This window comes from Galeopterus variegatus, unplaced genomic scaffold (genome assembly GCF_000696425.1).
Source record: "Galeopterus variegatus unplaced genomic scaffold, G_variegatus-3.0.2 Scaffold2714, whole genome shotgun sequence".
Taxonomy (NCBI): Eukaryota; Metazoa; Chordata; class Mammalia; order Dermoptera; family Cynocephalidae; genus Galeopterus; species Galeopterus variegatus.
This window is the reverse complement of record NW_007728825.1, coordinates 108,823-129,350: the sequence shown is the minus strand read 5'-3', so window position 1 is coordinate 129,350 and position 20,528 is coordinate 108,823. Positions and strand designations below refer to the sequence as shown.

Genomic DNA, 20,528 nt, shown 5'->3' with positions numbered 1-20,528 from the left:
TAACAAAAACAGCAATGGTGCTGGCATAAAAACAGACATGTGGACCAATGGAACAGAATAGAGAACTCAGATATCAACCTAAATATGTACAGCCAACTGATCTTTGACAAAAGCACCAAGAACATACATTGTGGAAAAGACTGCCTCTTTAATAAATGGTGCTGGGAGAATTGGATATCCACTTGTAGTAGAATTAAACTTGATCTGTACCTTTCACCATACACCAAAATCAACTCAAAATGGATTAGAGACCTAAATATAAGGCCCGAAACTTTAAAACTCCTAGAAGAAAACATAGGGGGAACATTCCAGGACTTAGGACTAGGCAATGGCTTTATGAATAACACCCCAAAAGTACAGGCAACAAAAGAAAAAATAAACAAATGGGATTATATCAAACTAAAAAGCTTCTGCACAGCAAAGGAAACAATCAATAGAGTAAAAAGACATCCTACAGATTGGAGAAAATTACTTGCAAAAAATGCATCTGACAACGGATTGATATCCAGAATATACAAAGAGCTCAGACAACTTTACAGCCGCAAACCAAACAATCCAATTTAAAAAATGGGCAAAGGAGCTGAATAGACATTTCTCAAAGGAAGACATACAAATGGCCAGTAGGTATATGAAAAAATGCTCAACATCACTAATCATCAGGGAAATGCAAATCAGAACCACTCTGAGATATCACCTCACTCCAATCAGATTGGCTATTATAAAAAAGACAGAGAATAACAAATGCTGGCGAGGATGTGGAGAGAGAGGAACCCTCCTGCACTGTTGGTGGGACTGTAAATTAGTACAGCCATTATGGAGAATAGTATGCCGGCTCCTTAAACAGATAGACCTTCCATATGATCCAGCAATCCCACTCCTGGGGATATATCCAGAGAAATGGAAAACATCAGGTCGAAGGCATACCTGCAACTCCCATGTTTATTGCAGCCCTATTTATAATAGCTAGGCAATGGAACCAACCTAAATGTCCATCAGTGGATAACTGGATAAGGAAATTGTGGTATATATACACAACTGAATACTACTCAGCCACACACACACACACAAAAAAAGAAATTCTACTATTTGCAACATGGATGAGCATGGAGAAAATTATCCTAAGTTTAACAACCCAGGTACAGAAAGAGAAATACTGCATGTTATCACTCATAACTGAGAGTTGAATCCATAAATAAACAAATTAACAATATAAAGAGAAAGAGAGAAAGAAAGAAACAACAATCAAGTAATATGTTGAACTTTTAGAAAACTAGAGGTGAAAAAGGGGAGGGGAAGAGAGAGGGGGCTTATGAGGAATTGGTCAATGGACACAAAGAATGACTGTGTATTGTAATGATGAATAAGCTAACTATAGTGGTCTAACCACCACACATTCTACACAATTATTGAAAATCAGCATTGTACCCCACATGTATGTATAATAAATAATAATAATAATAATAATAATAATAAAATAATAATAGATAAATAAATAAAATCAACAGTTTTACACACCCCCAGTTATGAAACATAGCCTTTTGATACTGTGATTTGAACTAAAAAATGGTAGCTACATTCCTTAAAACTAGTAAGCTAAAACTTATTGTAACCAAATTTTCATCCAGCCAGAAACACTAAAGCCATAAAATAATAAAACATTTTTTAAATGCTTTGCATTACTGCAAAGGTTCATTTGTGAGAAACAACTTGGGAAAATATATCTTTTTTTTTAATATTAAGGCTTTTATCTGAGCAATATTACTTTTTATTACTTGTAATTGGCCAAGATTATCCTTAAATTTACACAAGCAGAAGCTGAGAAAGCATACTATGTAGTTACCAGTTTCCAGGTAAGTGTGGTTGCTTGGGAAAATCACAAAATAGTTTTTTATTAAAGTAAAAATATTAAGTAGATACCAATTTTGTACTTTCACTTTGTTTATAAGAATCTGTATCTCATTCTAAATGTACAGTTACATTCAACTGTAAATTCTAGTGTAAAACAAAGTAATTATTTCAAGTTGCACATTTATGCACACAGATACTACAATTCAAATTAAATGTATTCGTTTAACATGACTAATAAAGTGTAACAAGGATAAAATTCAGTGCATACCAATTTAATTATGCCTCAGTGGCAACATGTTGGTAAAAAGTTTCTTAAAGAGAATATTCCTTGCTGCTGTCAAAAATAGTTTATCAAATACTTAGCAACCTTAGTTTGTACATGCAATTCAGAGTGCTAGAGGAAAGATTTGACAAAGATGTATTTACTCATCAAAATAGAATTTAATTTATTTTCAAGAGAAACAAGAAAAAGAGAAAACTTTAAGCCAAAAGTAGCAAAGGTTTTGGGTTCTCTTCTCCCATTGGTGAATATTGTGTCACCAATGTAACTCAAATTCTATGTATATAAATAAGAGATTAGAATATCATGGCTATTTCAGACAGCTTTCTTAATAAAATGAGATTTTTGAGAGATGGTTGTTTTTAAATGGCTTGATACATGGTATTTAAGGCTCATTTGGATTTATTCTTTTTATGCATGCAGAGGGAAAAAAACCAACACCAAGCCATGTACAGGTGAGAGGAGGTAGGTAAAAAATTACTAGGTTGTTTGTGACTAAGCTATGCAACCCTTGATGGAGTAGTAGATCAGAACAGCCACAGTGCAGTCAATGCCATTTTGCTATTTGCCAGCTGTACAGCAGATGGATCTTTCAAATGGAAAAACATATTGTTCACTTTAGGGGTCAAACTTGTTTCCTCTTCTGCATGGCTTGCATATCGAAGTAAGTAAAAAAGGGAATTTTAGACCCTGTTCAATGACCTACACTCTGAATTATATAAAATGGAGAAGAAATTTAAAATCTAAATTTATATAAACTTACCTTAAAAAATTAATTCAAAGCACCTGATGATATGGCAAACTTCACAACATCTGGTGGTTCAGCTTCTACTATAATGTCAAAACTAGGGAGTGGAATATTTGGATTGGCATGAAAGTTTAAACTGGCAGGATCCTTGATACCAATGAGATTCTGGACCCAAGGAAATCTTTTTAAAAGCCAGATTACTTGGCATCAAGAACATCCTTGCACTCAGTGGCATGCTTAAGTCTAGCAGTCTTTGAAGTGAGCACCAAATTTGTGGTCGTCAAAAATTGTATAATTTCTACCAAGCATAGCTGGATCAGAAAATTTAGAGGTGCTCTAATTGACAAAAGTGGACATATAGTTAGTGCCAGCAACAAAAGAGGGGGAGTATACATAAATAATATTAGGAACTGAATAAATGAATTGATTTCCAGTTTTGGCTCAGAGAGGAAATTATTAATTATGAGCACTGTGAGTATTTATAGCATCAAAATTGAGGTTGATGACAAAGTTGGAGTCAATTAACTGAGTAAATATATGAACATGATTAGTGTCTAAGGCATAGCTACTACCAGCAGTATACCTAGACTTAATGGCACCACTGTAACTACCAGTGGTGTTGCTGGTGTCAGTGGCATTGACAGAGCTACCTGCAGAGCTGGGTCTGGCAACATAGCTGTTTCTGGCAATAGAGTTTGGGTTTACTACAAAGCTAGAAACTTTTTCATGAGGAAATCCTGGTACATAGTTAAGGTCTGAGTCATAGTTTGGGGCAGCTGCATAGTTGTGGCCAGCAGCACTTGTGGGTCTTATACCATAGTTGGGATCAGCATCACTGTGAGGATTAATAGCATTGTTGTTACTAGTGACATTACTAGGGCTGGCACTATAGTTAGAGTCAGGGTCTTTTTCAGAGCCAGGGCTATTGGTGTTGGGGCTGGGGCTGTTGTTGGGGCTAGTGCCATTGTTGCTGGGGCCAGGGCTGTTGGTACCTGATCTGATATTCTGGGGGTCAGGACCAATGCTGGGGCAAATATCATTGCCAGGCCCAGTGGCATTGCTAGGGCCAGTACCACTGTTGAAACCAGAAGTGTAATCCAGGATAGTTTCATTCTGGGGCCTAGAGGTGTATTTTGGATTAGTGCCATCACTGGGGTCAGCAGTACTGTCCTGATCAACCCCACTGTATAGACCAGAAGCATCATCTAAAGTGTTGGTGTGTGAATCCTCCTCAAGATCAGTGCTGTATTTGGAGTTAGTGTCATTGTTAGTGGCATTATCAATGTTAGAGTCAAGTACACTGTTGGAGTCAGTTCCATTGTTGGGGTCACCATCATTGTTAGAATCAGATCCACCTGTAGGGCCAGCATCACCACTGGGATCAGATCCACTGTTGGTATCAGCATCATTTTCAGTGTTGCTGTCTTTGGGATCAGTATCATCAGGGTCAGACTTATCACTGGGATCTTTCTTATCTCTGGTGTTATCTTCATCTTCAGGGTCTGTTTCATCATCATCATTTGTATCATCTGCAGAGTCTGTCTCATCTTCATGGTCTGTCTCATCTTTGGGAAGAGTTCTGTTTTTGGTGTTGACCTTATCATTGAGATTGTCAGAACCAACCGGTTTAGTGTCATTGTCAGGACTGGCTTCATTTTTCAGCTTGAAAGCAAGGTTGAACTTGCCCTCACTTTCAAGGCCAGCAACATTGCTGGTATTGATGACACTGAATGGGTCAGGGGCACTATAGTGGCCCATGTTATTTTGGGGGTTCGTCGGAAGGGTACAGGTAATAGTGGAACATAGGAGATTTTGGAGAGCTGAGCAACTTTCACAATGCAAATAAGAAGTTGAGCCCAGGGAATATTTAGAATCTTCCCAACGTAGAGGACAGCGACTGCCTACAGGATGCTTAGGATCCAGGGATCGAGATAAAGCCCTGTTCCGAGAAGTCTTGTGGTGTCTAACAGACTTGGGGCTCAGAGAATATTTAGAATCTGAAGGAATTTGGAGATGTAAAGAACGGTCAGGGTCTGAATCATCATCAGAATTAATGAGGCATTCATGAAAAGGAGAGTTATTGATTTTCACCAAACATCTGAAACATATTTGAGATCCTATGTCCAAAGAATGTGTGTTGTATCTGTGAGTCTTAGGGCGTACAACAGGCCTAGGGCTTATGGAAGCTGGGTCGCAGACAGGCGTTGAAACTTCAAAGGTGTAACCCTTAGCACTTAGGAAATGAATAGGCTTCACTGGAGATGCAGAACTCTGAAAACTATGTGCATATTTGTAGTCCTTAAAAAGGCTCTTATAGACAGAAGTTTTACAGGTGACATTTCTATGATGCTTGTTATCCATGAATATGTTTGGGTCTGGAGAAAGGTTGTGGCTGCACTTTTCCTTTAACTTTGGCTTTGAGTCTTGCTTGTCACTGAGAGTTGGAGACTCTTTTTTGAATCTCACAATTTTGTCATCACTCAGGTACTTCAGAAGTTGAATTCTGGAAACTGCTAGAGAGAGAAGAGTAAAATATGAGTAAGACTAGCCAAAAAGATAATGAAGTGTGACTTTGATGCCCACATTACAAAATAAATCTGTGCAAAGGAAAAAGATATCGTTTTCTTCAATACGTTATTGCAAGTGTTATTTGATATTTCAAGAAGAGGCCATGACCCTAAGTTTTCTGCCTGAGTAGGTATCATATTGAGTTTATTAAGACATAAAACATGAAACACAGCCATTAATCTCAGATGTCTATCTGCTTTAGATTCAGAGAGCTTACTCTAGAAGAGAACTCATAATGTAGGAATTCATTAGAATTATGTGGCCAATGGGCTGGCCCGGTGGCGCACTTGGTAGAGTGTGGCGCTTGGGAGTGCGGCGGCGCTCCCGCCGAGGGTTCGGATCCCATATAGAGACCGGTCCGCTCACTGGTTGAGTGCGGTGCAGGCGCGACACCGAGGGTTGCGATCCCGTTACCGGTTACGAAAAAAGACAAAAAGGAAAAAAAGAAAAAAAAGAATTATGTGGCCAAAATAAAACTGTTGTTTTACATACTTGGAATACAAATCTATATTGCTTTTTCATTTTGCTTCTAGAAATACTAGCAATTTATTCTTTCCTGGAACATAATCCCTGTAATTTATAAAATACCCATGTTGAAGAAAAAAGTTTCCTCGGGCTTGTTATGTCAAAATTGCAAAAGTTTTTGATATTAAATTTAATACCAAGGATCAATTTCTGCTGCTATCAAGATCTCATTGACATATGGCTCTGAAAATTTAGGTATTTATCAATATCTTAGTTTTGAAACTGAATTAAAAAGTTCAGTAAATGTCCTTATGGGATAACCTTGTTCTCCAGGTAGACAGGAAGAAATAAAGTAAAAATAAACATGACAATTTTAAAAACAAAAAAAATCCCTTCTCCCATTCTCCTAAGGTCCTAAGAACATTTTTTCCAGGTTTGGCGTCAAACACATAATCAAACTTAAGAAGGAATCTAAAAATGCTGGATGGTAGTTTCTACTTAGAAATTGATAGTGACTTTTTATAGAGAAAGTGATTTGCTGTCTCATCAAATTTCCCTTAAGGTAAACAAGAGTCCTTAAGAGAAAATTTTAATTGCACACTCATAATCTTTTAGGCATTTATAAAATAAACAACTTTAAGTAGGTCTACTCTGAAAGGTATTAGGGAAGAGTGTATATGCCTTTGGCTACAATGAAACCTATTTTACTGTATAGCCCTCATAGATTTATTTCTATGAAAAGTAGCACATATTCTTATAAGTATGTAAAGTAATTATGTTGCCTCTGATAACATAATAGCATGAAATGATGCTCACATAATGGAGAAGACATGAGATCTTAGTAGTCTATATTTCTCTGCCTTATAATAAATCTAGAAGCACAACTATAAATTTTCTATCCCAAGCCAAGTACCAAAAAATATTGAAGGTGGTAACTATTATCTTTAATGCCTCTGATCCTCAATAGCCTGTACTGTATACTTTACTCATAACAGTGCTGTTATTATAAATTAGTGACAGAGGCTTACAGCCTGACAAAGTGATGCAATGTGGCTATTTGTTACACTCTTTCATATTCAGGATAATAGTGGGATGTACAAAAACAGTTACAACCAGGCTGGAAAGAAAATTGGAAGCATACAAGTGTTGAAGGTGTAAAGTTTCTTAAACACAATGAAAGAAAATAATGTTTGAAAAAGGGCATATTGAGTATATGAGTTCTTATCAGTAAATTGGTTAATATCTTATCTTGTGATCAGGAGTGAGATACAACACTAAGAGATAAAAGTGAAATACCAGTACTCAGGCTGTGTTTTAGAGATGGAGTGCCTAAATTATAGCCAGTAAAGCATCTCTCATTTAATAAGCCTAAATGAAGATGGAGCTCTGATTTCTAAAAGCAAATGAATACATTCATATGCAAAAGATAAAATAGAGCATCTAGTGACCAATTTATTTCTACAATAGTGTTTCTTCTAATAAAAAATGTTTCTATTTTACACAAAGAAGCATGATAATCTGTACCTAATTTATGTACTTACCTAAACTCTCTTAGCAGTCTAGTCCCAAGGCTTCTTAGCCATAACATTTTTCAGTGTTGTCCTGTGACTGCCACTTTACATTACTACTGGTCTTACTTGCTTCTCTTTATTTGTTTGTTGTGGTTTATTATTTACTAATTTAATTTATTTATTCATTTATATCACCATTATTTCAATAAACATTTTCAAGCCAAGCACTGAGCTAAGCCTTGGGGATAAAGATGAATAAGCCTTAAGTCCTTCTGTCTCTAAGAAGCTGATGGCTATACTAGGAGTATGAGCAATGCTATGGTAACACAGAAAACTCTATCTCTGCCTATAGAATTTGTGAAAAGGTTTCATAAAGAAGATGACCCTTAAAGGATGAGTAGGAGTCTTTCAGTGGATATCAGCATACTCTAGGTGTCTGGAGGCCACCAAGAATACAGACAGCAGTTTGATCTAGCATGAAGTTTGAGGGTCTTCTAGAATCTCTGGCCAGGCTGATTTCTGAGGGCCGTCTCTTGTATGAGGCCATTCTGTGAATACTGGGAGAAGTGGTTATTTTCTCTAATGTGCACACACAAACACAAAGAGTCAAGAAGAATTAAAGAATTAAAAAACAGTGTTGAAAACTTCAAGGAGTGCCCCAACACAGAGCCAGTCACTAAAGACAGGAGAGTATTTTTATTCTTTTCTTTGCTTCAAGCATTTAAGAAAACTATGTCAAAAACTAGCTGACCCCTATGCAAGTGGAACATAGAGTTTAGTGGCCACACATGAACTCCAATATAGAATTTACAAAAATACTTTAGAAAAGTCACAAAACAAGAAAACAACAACAGTGTGCAGCAACATAAACCCCCAGGGAAGGTGGAGAACCTGATTTCCAGAGTTGCCACATTATAACATTCAAATACTCCAATTCTCAAGAAAAACTATACTGCATGAAAAGAAACAATGAAGTATGGCTCATTCACAGGAAAAACAGAAATTGGTAAAAACTATTGAAGAGGAAGACCAGGTATTGAAATCATAAGACAATGATTTTAAATCAACTGTCTTTTTTTTTTCTCTTTTCCTTTTTGTATTTTTTTTTTTGTGACCGGTAATGGGATCGCAACCCTCGGTGTCGCGCCCGCACCACGCTCAACCAGTGAGCGGACCGGTTTCTATATGGGATCCGAACCCTCAGCGGGAGCGCCGCCGTGCTCCCAAGTGCTGCACTCTACCGAGTGCGCCACCGGGCCGGCCCTAAATCAACTGTCTTAAATATATACAAAGAGCTAAAGAACACTGCTGATGAAGAACTAAAGGAAACCAGGAAAACAACATCTTGCCAAATAGAGGATATCAGTAAAGGGACACAAATTAGGAAAAGGAACCAAATAAAATTCTGGAGCAGACAAAATAATGGTATTAAAAAATTCACTAGAGGGGCACAACTAGGGAGAAGAAGGAATCAGGAAATTTGAAGATGACCACTTGAGATTATTCACTCTGAGAAGCAGAAAGTTAAAAAAAAAAAAAAAGATGAAAAATTAAGAGTCTAAGAGAACTACTGTGAAACAGCATCATCAAGCATACCAACATACAAATAATGAAAACCTTATTAGAGGGAGACAAAAAAAAAAAAGAGGCAGAAAGAATGTCTTTAAAAAAGCCATCAAAACTTCCTCAATTTAATAAAAGACTCAAATCTATATATTTAATGAGCTCAATGAACTCTAAACAAGATAAACAAACACAAGGAGATGAATAATAAGAACATGATAGTCAAATTATTGAAAGACAAAGACAAAAAGAGAACCTGCAGGTAGAGAAAAGTGATTTTTCACATGTAAAAGATACTCAATAATACTAATATCCAACTTCTCAGAAACCATGTAGGCCAGAAGTCTGTGGAATTATAGTTTAAAGTGCCAAAAGAAAAAAAAAAAACCTTTCAAACAAAAATGCTATAACTGAATAGAAAGACTTCAAATAAAGAACCTAATGTTACACCTCAAAGAACTAAAAAACAAGAACAATCCAATCCCCAAATCAGTGGACGGAAAGAAATAATTAAGATCAGAGCAGAACTAAATGAAATAGAGACCCTAAAAAATGATACAATACATCAATGAAACAAAAAGCTGTTTTGGGGGAAGATAAACAAAACAGATAAACCATTAGCTAGACTAACTAAAAAAAGACAGAAGACTCAAGTAACAAATATCAGAAATGAAGAAGGAGCTATTACAACCAATACCACAGAAATACAAAGAATTTCATTAGAGACTATTATGAACAACTATATGAAAACAATTTTGAAAACCTGCAAGAAATGCATAAATTTCTAGACACATGCAAACTACAAAGACTGAACCAAGAAGAAATAGAAAACCTGTACAGACCAATAATGAGCAATGAGATTGAAGTAGTAATCAGTAGTCTCTCAACAAAAAAAAGCCCAGTACCAGATGGCTTCACTGATGAATTCTACCAAATCTTTAGAGAACTAATACTAATCCTTTTCAAACTATTCCAAAAAATTGAAAGAGAGGCCATTCTCTCAGTCTCAGTATATGAAGCCAGCATCACCTTGATACCAAAATCAAAGATACAATAAAAAAACTACAAGCAAATATCCTCGATGAATATACATACAAAGATCTTCAACAAAATATTAGCAAAAAGAATATAACAGCGCATCAAAAAGATTGTACTTCATGATCAAGTGGGATTCATCCCAGAGATGCAAGGATTGTTCAACATACACAAATTAATAAATGTGATACACCACATCAATAAAACCAAGAACAAAAACCATATGATCATCTTAATAGATGCGGATAAAGCATTTGACAAAACTCAACATCCCTTCATGATAAAGACTCTCAACAAATTAGGTATAGAAGGGAAGTATCTCAACACAATAAAAGCTATATATGACAAACTCACCACCAATATCATCCTGAATGGGTTAAAGCTGAAAGCTTTCCCTTTAAGAACAGGAACAAAACAAGGATGCCCACTCTCATCACTCCTATTTAACACAGTATTTGAAATACTTGCCAGAGCAATCAGGGAAGAGAAAGAAATAAATGGCATCCACACTGGAAAAGATGAAGTCAAATTGTCCCTGTTTGCAGATAACATTACCCTATATATAGAAAAACCTAAGACTCTACCAAAAAACTAGTGGACCTGATAAATAAATTCAGTAAAGTTGTAGGATACAAAATCAGTTCACAAAAATCAGTATATGTTTATACTCCAACAATGGACTAGCAGAAAATGAAATTAAGAAAGCAAGCCCATTTGCAATAGCTACCAAAAAAATAAAATCCCCAGGAATCAATTTAACCGAGGAGGTGAAAGATCTCTACAATAAGAACTACAAATCACTGCTTAAAGGAATTTAAAGAGGACACCAAAAGATTGAAAGACATTCCATGTTCAAGGATTGGAAGATTTAACATTTTGAAAATGTCCATACTACCTAAAGTGATGCATAGATTCAATGTGATTCCCATCAAAATACTAATGACTTATACTAATACTAATATTAATACTAATAACCAAAACAATCCTGAGGAAAAAAAATAAAGCCAAAGGAATTACTCTATAAAACTTCAAATTATACTACAAAGCTATAGTAACCAAAACAGCATGGTACTGACATAAAAACAGAACCATGGACCAATGGAATAGATAGAGAACCCAGAAATCAACATGCATACTTAGAGCCAACTGATCTTTGACAAAGGCACTAAGAACATAGATTGGGGAAAGGACAGCCTCTTCAAATAAACAGTGCTGGGAAAACTGGATATCCATATGTAGAAGAATGAAACTAGACCTGTATATCTCATCATATACCAAAATCAACTCAAAATAGATTAAAGACTTAAGAATAAGACTTGAAAATATAAAACTCCTGGAAGAAAACAGGGGAAACACTTTATTATGTAGGGCTGGACAAAGACCCCCAAAAAGCACAAGCAACAAAAGAAAAAATAAATAGGATTTTATCAAACAAAAAAGTTTATGTACAGCAAAAGAAACAATCAACACAGTGAAAAGAAAACCTACAGAATATGAGAAAATATTTGCAATCTATACATCTAACAGGGGATTAATATCCAGAATATACAAAGAACTCAAACAATAAAAAAATCAGATTAAAAAATGGGCAATTGAGCTGAATAGACATTTCTCAGTAGAAGATATATGAACAGCCAACAGGTATATGAAAAATTGCTCAACATCTGTAGAGTATGCATAAAGCAAGTGTACTTCACAGGGCCTGGTTTTCCAAAGCCTTGCAGTTTCAAATATTGTCATTGCAAAGGACAGGAAAATTTCCCCAGGCTATAGTCTCTGTTGTAAGATAAGGAATTGTAACACAGCAAGGTTGCTGGCTCAAAGACAGACAGGTTACTGATTGATATGTAAAGATATTGGGAAATTGATGTAAGAAGAGAATGTTTGCTAAAATCAGGCTTCTGTTAGTGGATCGACTTAATTGCATTATAGAATGTCACCTTGCTTGTCTTACTGACTGTTACCAGCTTCTATTGTTAAACTTGTTAAATGGTACTTAGAAAAAAACCCACCTGTGTTCTCTTCCTGTAACTTCCTTGGCTGGAGAATAAATGCAGGAAGAGAACCCCAATTCGTGGTTAATTTCCCAAGTGGAAGGAATGCCTCTCTCTTGAGGGTTCTGGGAGATTAAGCCCTTTTCAGGGTTTCTCACTACTCAGAAGAGATGGACTTTGAGTAATCTTTGGCAGCTTCATCACCCAGGGGAAAAGGGGTGACAAATCCGTGGGAGGCAAAGCAACAAACATCACTAATCATCAGGGAAATGCAAATCAAAACCACACTAAGATACCATCTCACCCCAGTTAGACTCGCTATTATCAAAATGACAGAGAATAACAACTGTTGGTGAGGATGCGGAGAAAGGGGAACGCTTCTATTCTATTGGTGGAATGGCAAAATAGTACAGCCATTATGGAGAACAGTATGGAAGTTTCTCAAACAACAAGTGATAGAAGTGCCATAAGATCCAGCAATTCTCCTGCTTGGTATACATCCAGAGGAATGGAAATCATCATGTTGAAGAGATACCTGCACTCCCAGTTTTATTGCAGCTCTATTTACAATAGTCTAGTACTAGAACCAACCTAAACATCCATTGACAGGTGACTGGAAAAGGAAAATGTGGTCAATATACACAATGGAATACTACTCTGCCATAAAAAGAATGAAGTTCTGCTATTCGCAGCTACATGGATGAGCTTGGAAAAAATTATGTTAAGTGAAATAAGCAAGGCACAGAAAGAGAAATACCACATGTCCTTACTCATAGTGGGAGGAAAGGAAGGAAGGAAGGAAGAAAGGAAAGAAAGAAACAACAATCAAAATAATATATTGAACTTTCAGAAGTAGAGAACAGAACTGAGGTTAGTGGAGGTGGCAAAGGGGGAGGGGGAGGGAGTTAGTGAGAAATTGGTTATTGGACACAAAGAATGACTATGTTTTGTAATGATGAATAGGCTAATTATCCTTACACAGGTATTGATAGTCAACTCTGTACGCCACAAATATGTATAGTTAATGGTGTTTTAATTAAAAAATATTCTTTATCTGGCAAAACTATCTTTGAAAATTGAAGAAGAAATTAAGACACTTTCAGGTTAAAAAAAACCTGAGAAATTTCATCACTAGTACACCTGGTCCTACAAGAAATGCCAAAGTAAGTCCTCCAGGCTAACATAAATGGACAGGAGACAGTAACTCAATGTTGCATACAGAAATAAAGAACAGGAACGTTTGCTACCCATGCAAGTATAAATGATGTGAGTATTGTATTTTTGGTTTGTAGCTCTTTTTTCCTCTTCTATGAGTTAAAAGACAAATGCTCAAAAAAATTATTATGAGCAATGAATGCTCAACATGCATAGAGGGAAGACTATGTGAAGAGACACACAGAGAACATCATGTGGAGATAGGGCAGAGACTGGAATTATGATGCCATAAGTCAAGGAACCTATGGGGTTACTAGAAAGTAAAAGAGGCAAGGAAAAATCCTTCCCCTAAAGATTTGAGAGGGAGTATGGGCTTACCAAAACTCTCGTTTAGGACTTCCAGCCTCCACTCCAGACCTGTGTAATAAATTTCTGTATTTTTTTTTTGGTTATGAATATTCATGTGATACAAGGCTGATTGTCCTCCCTTGTGCCCTAGATGTGAAGGCCAGATCCATACTGGCAGCATGCCCATTACCACAAATTGAGATTGTACCCCGTTTCCCCCACCCTATTACCCTCAACCTGCCTCCCCCTCCCCCTTTCCCCCACCCCACTTTGTATCCCTAGGTATGTTCTCTCCCTCTGCAAGTTCAACACATCACTGTGGTCTTTCTTTCCTTCCTTCCACCCATTTGTGGTACTTTGTTATAACAACTCTAGGAAATACAACAACAACAAAAAATAACCCACTTTAAAATATCAGCAAATGACTTGAATAGACATCTTTCCAAAGATATACAAATGGTGAAGTAGCTCATGAACAGATGCTCAACATTATTGGTCATAAGGGAAATTCAAATCAAAACCACAATAAAATACTATGTCATACTGTCTAGGATGGCAGTAATATTAATAAAACAGAAAATAACTAGCGTTAGTGAGGATGTGGAGTGGTTGGAACCCTTGCACATTGCTGGTTGGAATGTAAAATGGTGCAGCCACTGTGGAAAACAGTTTGGAGGTTCATCAAAAATTTTAACATAGAATTACCACTAGTAAAGAAGTACACTCCTAGGTATAAATCCCAAAGTATTTAAAACAGGTATTCAAATGAATACTCGTACACAAATATTCACAGCAACACTATTTACAATAGCCAAAATGTTGAAGCCACACAATTGTCCATCAATAGGTGAATGGATAAACCAAATATGGGACATACATACAATGGAATATTATTCAGTCATAAAAAGGAATGAAGTACTGACACACGCTACAATGTGGATGAACTTCAAAAATATTGTGCTAACTGAAAGAAGCCAGTCATGCAAGGTCACCTACTGTATAATCCAATTATATGAAATATCCAGAATAGGTAAATCCATTTCAAAAAAGAAAAAATAGTGGGTAATAGGCCTGGGAGTAGAGTGAGGGAATGGGGAATGTCTATTTTATAGCCTATAGGTTTCATTTTAGTGTGATGACAATTGGGGTACTAGGGGATGGCTGCACAACACTGTGGATCTACTAAATACCAATGAATAGTATACTTAAAAGGGTTAATTTTATATTATGTGAATTTTTCTTCAGTGAAAAAAGTACAAAAGAATTATTGTACATTTAGGGTAGAAAAATGGAAAATTCACATAAGGAAATAGGCCAGGGATCATGATTTCCTATGTTTGTATCTCCCTTTTGTTTCCCCTAAAGCAATCAGCAGTATACCTCTTAAAAGAAAAAAAAAAAAAAAAGATGGAAGTAAGGAAAAAAGAGAAAAATAAAATCAACCATAATTTCATTGCCCATATAAAAACACTGATAACATTTTGCTATATAATGTCCCATTATGTAAATCTTTACAGGGATCTCACTATACATATATGTATTGTACCTGGCTCCAACAATCCTTCAGTCCTCACTGGGGCCTAAAATATACTGATGCTACTATATTTTCACTGTTTATCATCCCCTAATGTCCTCACAACCTTCCTCATACAGCTTAAATTCCACGTGTTCAGTTATAGTCACTCTCATCAGTTCTTGATACTCTTGCCCTTCCCTTCTTCATTTTACCTCCTGCGAAACCCCAGTCACATTTGAATTCAAATATCCGCCTGTTCCATGCCTGTATTCATGTAGCTGAATGTGTCTGGAGAAAAGCCTATAGCCACATTGACTGGCCTCATTTAAATTTGATGGTCTCAAATTTCAATTGAGCCCATAATACAGTCCAAAAATCATACGTTTTCCTAGTCCATTCATCCTTCTAGTCTCCTAGCTATTTCATACCCCTTTTCTGACCTCAAATACTGTTCCCCCATCCTCATCTTTAGCTGAGGATCTTGCTTCTCATTTTACTGAGAAAACTTCAAAAATCAGGAAAAATAGTCATAAACTGTCAGTACCACCCTGCACACCTACTAGTACGTGCATCCATATACTCTGCTTTCCCCAATTATTAAAAATGAACATATCTATGCTCTGAACTAAAGCCTACCCATCCATCTGTGCAGAAGTTCCCACTCCCTCTTGCTTCCCCAAGGAAATCAGTCCTCTAATTCTCTCCTTTCTTTTTTTCCTTCTCTCCTGGATTGTCCATTGCATTTCCATTATCATAAAACATGCTATTATTTCTTCTCTATAAAAAATATCTTGGCCTCCACATTAGCCCTATAATGACTTCCCCATTTCTCTTCCCACTTTTAAAGCTAAACTCCTTAAGAGGTGTATAATAATCAGCTATTTCTAATTCTTCTCCTACCATTCTCTCTCATTTAATTTTATTTTAATAGGGTTTCCATTTATACTGTTGAAAATTCAATATCATATAAAAATTTGTACATTGAGAAGTCTCACTCTTAGTCAGATACTCCATTCCTCCTGTTTTCCTCTCTCCTTTTATTAATTTCTTGTATATCTTAGTATTTCTTTATTTAAATACAAATGAATACTTTATTTCCATCCTTTCTGAAACAAACAATAGAATTTCATATATATTCTTGTATTCTTTGCTCTTTTCACTTAAAAATATATTCTAGGGATCTTTGAACATTAATGCATGTAGAGTTTCCGCATTCCTTTTCAGAGCTGCATGATATTCCTTTGTGCAGATTCATCATAGTTTATCCAGTTTACTAGTTTACTTAGTTAATTCATTAACTATATGAACACTTGGGTTGTGTCCAATATTTTACTATTACAAACATCACTTTAATGAATAATCTTGTCCATACATCATTTCATATGTGAGCTGGTGTATATGTGAGTCAATTCCTAGAAATGGGTACACTTGTTCAAAGTGTAAGTGCAATAATTAATTTTGATAGATAATCAAACATCCCTTCTTGGAGGTTATTCATTCAATTTTTCAGTCTTTCCAGCAATGTATTGGTTAGTATTTTACAAATTTCTTGGTGCTCTTCATATAGTAGAAACATTAGCCCTTTGCCTGTGACACAAGTTGCAATGCCTTTTTCCCCAACTGGTTATTTTTATTTAGATTTTGTTTATATATTTTATGAATGCAGAAAAGAATAATGCAGCCAAATTTGGTAATATCTACAATTCATGGTCTCTTACCATTCCAAGATCATAAAATAATTCACCAAATTTTTGTTACATTTGTGGTTATTCTATTGTATGCTGTGAGGTAAAATCAAGCTTTACCTTTTTTCCAGATGTCTGTCCTATTGTTGCAACACCATTTAAAATATCCAGCATAGGGACGGGCCATAGCTCACTCGGGAGAGTGTGGTGCTGATAACACCAAGACAATGGGTTCGGATCCCTATATAGGGATGGCCGATTAGCTCACTTGGGAGAGCGTGGTGCTGACAACACCAAGTCAAGGGTTAAGATCCCCTTACCGGTCATCTTTAAATAAATAAATTAATTAATTAATTAAATATCCAGTATAACCCCATTGATATGAGATGCTATCTTTATCCCATATTACTCAGTACCTACTCCAAGTATGGTATGTGTACTGGTGCTCGTCTGCAAACTATTACTAGTCCACAGTAAGAACAAAGATTGAAAACAAGCAGTTATAAACTTTTGTAACAATTTGACAGAGTAATTTTATGTTTGTTAAATCTAACAAAAAAATTAGGCTTGGAATTTGTATATCTTTGTGTTTTTTTTTTTTAATTTCCTAATAATTCATTTTATTGTATTTTATAAAAATATTGTCTGAGATACCTAAGAAATTAAAAAATATTATTACTTACTGTATTAAAGTCTCATATATACACACAAACACACACACACAGGGCCGTCAAAAAGGTCATGGAAAGATTATCTTTTAATTCTATTTTTCCCTGAACTTTTTGAAGTACCCTCATATATTTGTGTCTGTTTCTAAACATTTTTTCCTTTCTTATTACTCTGCCTATTTGTGAGCGAGTACCACACTGTTTCTGCAAAGTTGACTTCTAAGATTTTGAAATTTGTGTTGTTTATTTGATTATTTTCCCTTTGTTATCACTAATTTTTTGTTTTTGTGCTTGCTCACTGTTTTTTTTTTTTCTTAATTAGGCTTTCTTGGGCTTTATATACGTATTTTTATTATTATATGTGTTATTTTTCTAACTCATTATTTTTTGTTTTTATCTTTATTAATTGTCCTTCTACTTTCCTTCTGGCTATTTTGTTGTTTGTTTACTTTTTATAGTATCAATTAGTTTAGTGTAGGGCTAGGATCCCTTAACTGCTCCTTTTTAACTTATAAGTAGGTATTTGTATTTCATTGTAGTTGTAACTTATATTTCCCTGATGTCAAATACTGATGAACATCTTTTCAGATGCTTATTAGTCACTGGATATCTTCTTTAGAGAGGTACCTGTTCAATACTTTTGTCCAATTTTTATAGAGTTGTTGCTTTTTCTTTACTGATTAGTAGGTGTTCTTTATATTATGTATATGAATCCTTTGTTAGATATACACTGTTATTAGTTTCCTAAGGCTGTTGTAACAAATTACGACAAACTTAGTGGCTTAAAACAATAGAAATTTAGCATCTTAATATTTTGTAGGTCAGAATTCTTTTTTTTTTTTTTCCTTTTTTGTCTTTTTCTCGTGACCGGCAATGGATCGCAAGCCTCAGCGTCGCGCCCGTACCGGACCGGGACCGGCAACGGGATCGCAACCCTCGGCGTTGCTCCCACACCTCGCTCAGCCAGTGAGCGGCCGGTCCACATGTGGGATCCGAACCCTCGGCGGGAGCGCCGCCGTGCTCCCAAGCGGCGCACTGCAGCAGTGTGCCACCAGGCCGGCCCATGTAGGTCAGAATTCTGACATGGGTCTCATTGGACTAAAATCGGGTGTCACCATTGCAGGATTACTTTTTGGAAGATCTAGGGAAAATATATTTCCTTAGAAATTCCAGCTTCTAGAAGGTGCCCACATTCATTGGCTCCTTGTCCTTTCCTTTATGTTCAAAGCCAGCAATGGCAGATTGAGTGCTTCTCACATCATATATTTCTAACCTCTTTTGCCTCCTTATTCCACTTTTAAAGACCTTTGTGATTACATTGGGCCTATCTGGATAATCTAAAATAATCTCCCTATTTTAAGGTTAACTGATTAGTAATTTTAATTCCATCCAAACTTAATTTCCCTTTGCCATGTAACATTACATATTTACAGATTTTGGGGATTGGGATGTGGACATCTTTGAGAGGCCTACCACACATACATATATCCATATATCATGTGGATATAGATATATACTCATCTCTCTCTATCTATCTAATCATATTTTCTCCAATCTATGGCTTGCCTTTTCATTTATTTATGATGTCTTGGACAGTTTTTTATTTTGATGAGATTTAATATATCATTTTTTAAATCACATGATTACTACCATTTTGTACTGTTTAAGCAATCCATACCTTCTCCAAGTTCATGAATATATATAATGTTTCCTTCTAGAACCTTTATTGTTTTACTTTCCATATTTAAGGCTATGATCCAACTTAAATTATTTTTGTGTATAGTATGAAGTATCCATATGGATACACAGCTTCTCCAATGTCATTTATTGAAAAAAAATTATATTCCTCATTAAATTATCATGGCCACTTTATCTTAAATCAAGAGACCATATATGAGTGGGTTTATTTTGGGACTCCCTATTCTATTTCATTGATCTATTAGGCTATGATTATGCCAACACAACACTGTCTTAATTACCATTACATTTTATAAAATCTTGAAATCTGATAGTGTAAGTTCTATATCTTTACCCTATTCATCCAGATTGTCTTGACTATAGAAGTTTTTTTCATTTCTATATACATTTTATAATCAGCTTGTCAATTTCTACAAGAAAGGATGCCGGGATTTTTATTAGGAGTAAATTAAATTTGGGGAAAACTGGCATCTTAATAAAATGGAATTTTCCTATCCAATAACCTAGTATATCTATTAATTTAGATACGTTTAAATTTCTCTCAGAAAAGTTATATAGTTTTCAGTGTAGAGATATAAACACCTTTCATTAATGTGCTCCTAGGTACTTGTTGTTTTGGTATGCTATTGTGTTACTGTTGTTTTTTTTTTTAATTTTGTGTTCTAATTTTTGGGGCTGCAGTACAGAAATATAATTGCTTTTAAATGTTCACCTCTTTAGTTAACAATTCATTTGAATTTTCTATGAACACCTTCATGTCATCTGTAAATGAGTTTTACTTCTTTTTATTTATTTATTTATTTATTTATTATTTTTTATTTATTTATTTTTTTCCTTTTTGTCTTTTTTCGTGACCGGCAACGGATCGCAACCCTCAGTGTCACACCCGTACTGGGCTGGGACCGGCAACGGGATTGCAACCCTCGGCGTTGCGCCTGCACCCCGCTCAGCCAGTGAGTGGCCGGTCTGTATGTGGGATCCGAACCCTCGGCGGGAGCACCGCCGCACTCCCAAGCAGTGCACTGTAGCAGTGCGCTACCGGGCCGGCCCCAGAGTTTTACTTCTTTTTAATCTATCATTAATTTCCTTACTTGTTTGTGGCATTGATTAGGACCTATAACATAAATGAATAGAAGTGGTGAGAGCCGACATCATGTTTTATTTCTTGGACCAAGGGTAAAAGTGCTCAGTATTTTGGGGCCGGCCCGGTGGCGCACTGGATAAGTGCGCTGCTTGGGAAGTGCGGCGGCGCTCCCGCCCGAGGGTTCGGATCCCACATACAGACCGGTTCCCGCTCACTGGCTGAGCGAGGCGCGGGAGCGACCCCGAGGGTTGCGATCCCATTGCCGGTCCCCGGTCCGGTACAGGGGCAACACTGAGGGTTGCGATCCATTGCCGGACACGGAAAAAGACAAAAGACAAAAAAAAAAAAAAAAAAAAAAAAAA

At 36.1% G+C, this 20,528-nt stretch overlaps 1 protein-coding gene across 1 annotated transcript in view; it reads right to left on the bottom strand.

Annotated features, from left to right (window-relative positions):
* Positions 1-2,900: 2,900 nt before the first annotated feature.
* The window catches only part of LOC103598698, a 71,369-nt gene continuing 53,741 nt past the window's right edge, over positions 2,901-20,528 (bottom strand). Inside the window, 3 exon segments of the mRNA XM_008582742.1 lie at positions 2,901-3,064; positions 3,067-3,212; positions 3,460-5,386. Of these exon segments, the coding sequence (XP_008580964.1) occupies positions 2,901-3,064; positions 3,067-3,212; positions 3,460-5,386 (2,237 nt within the window).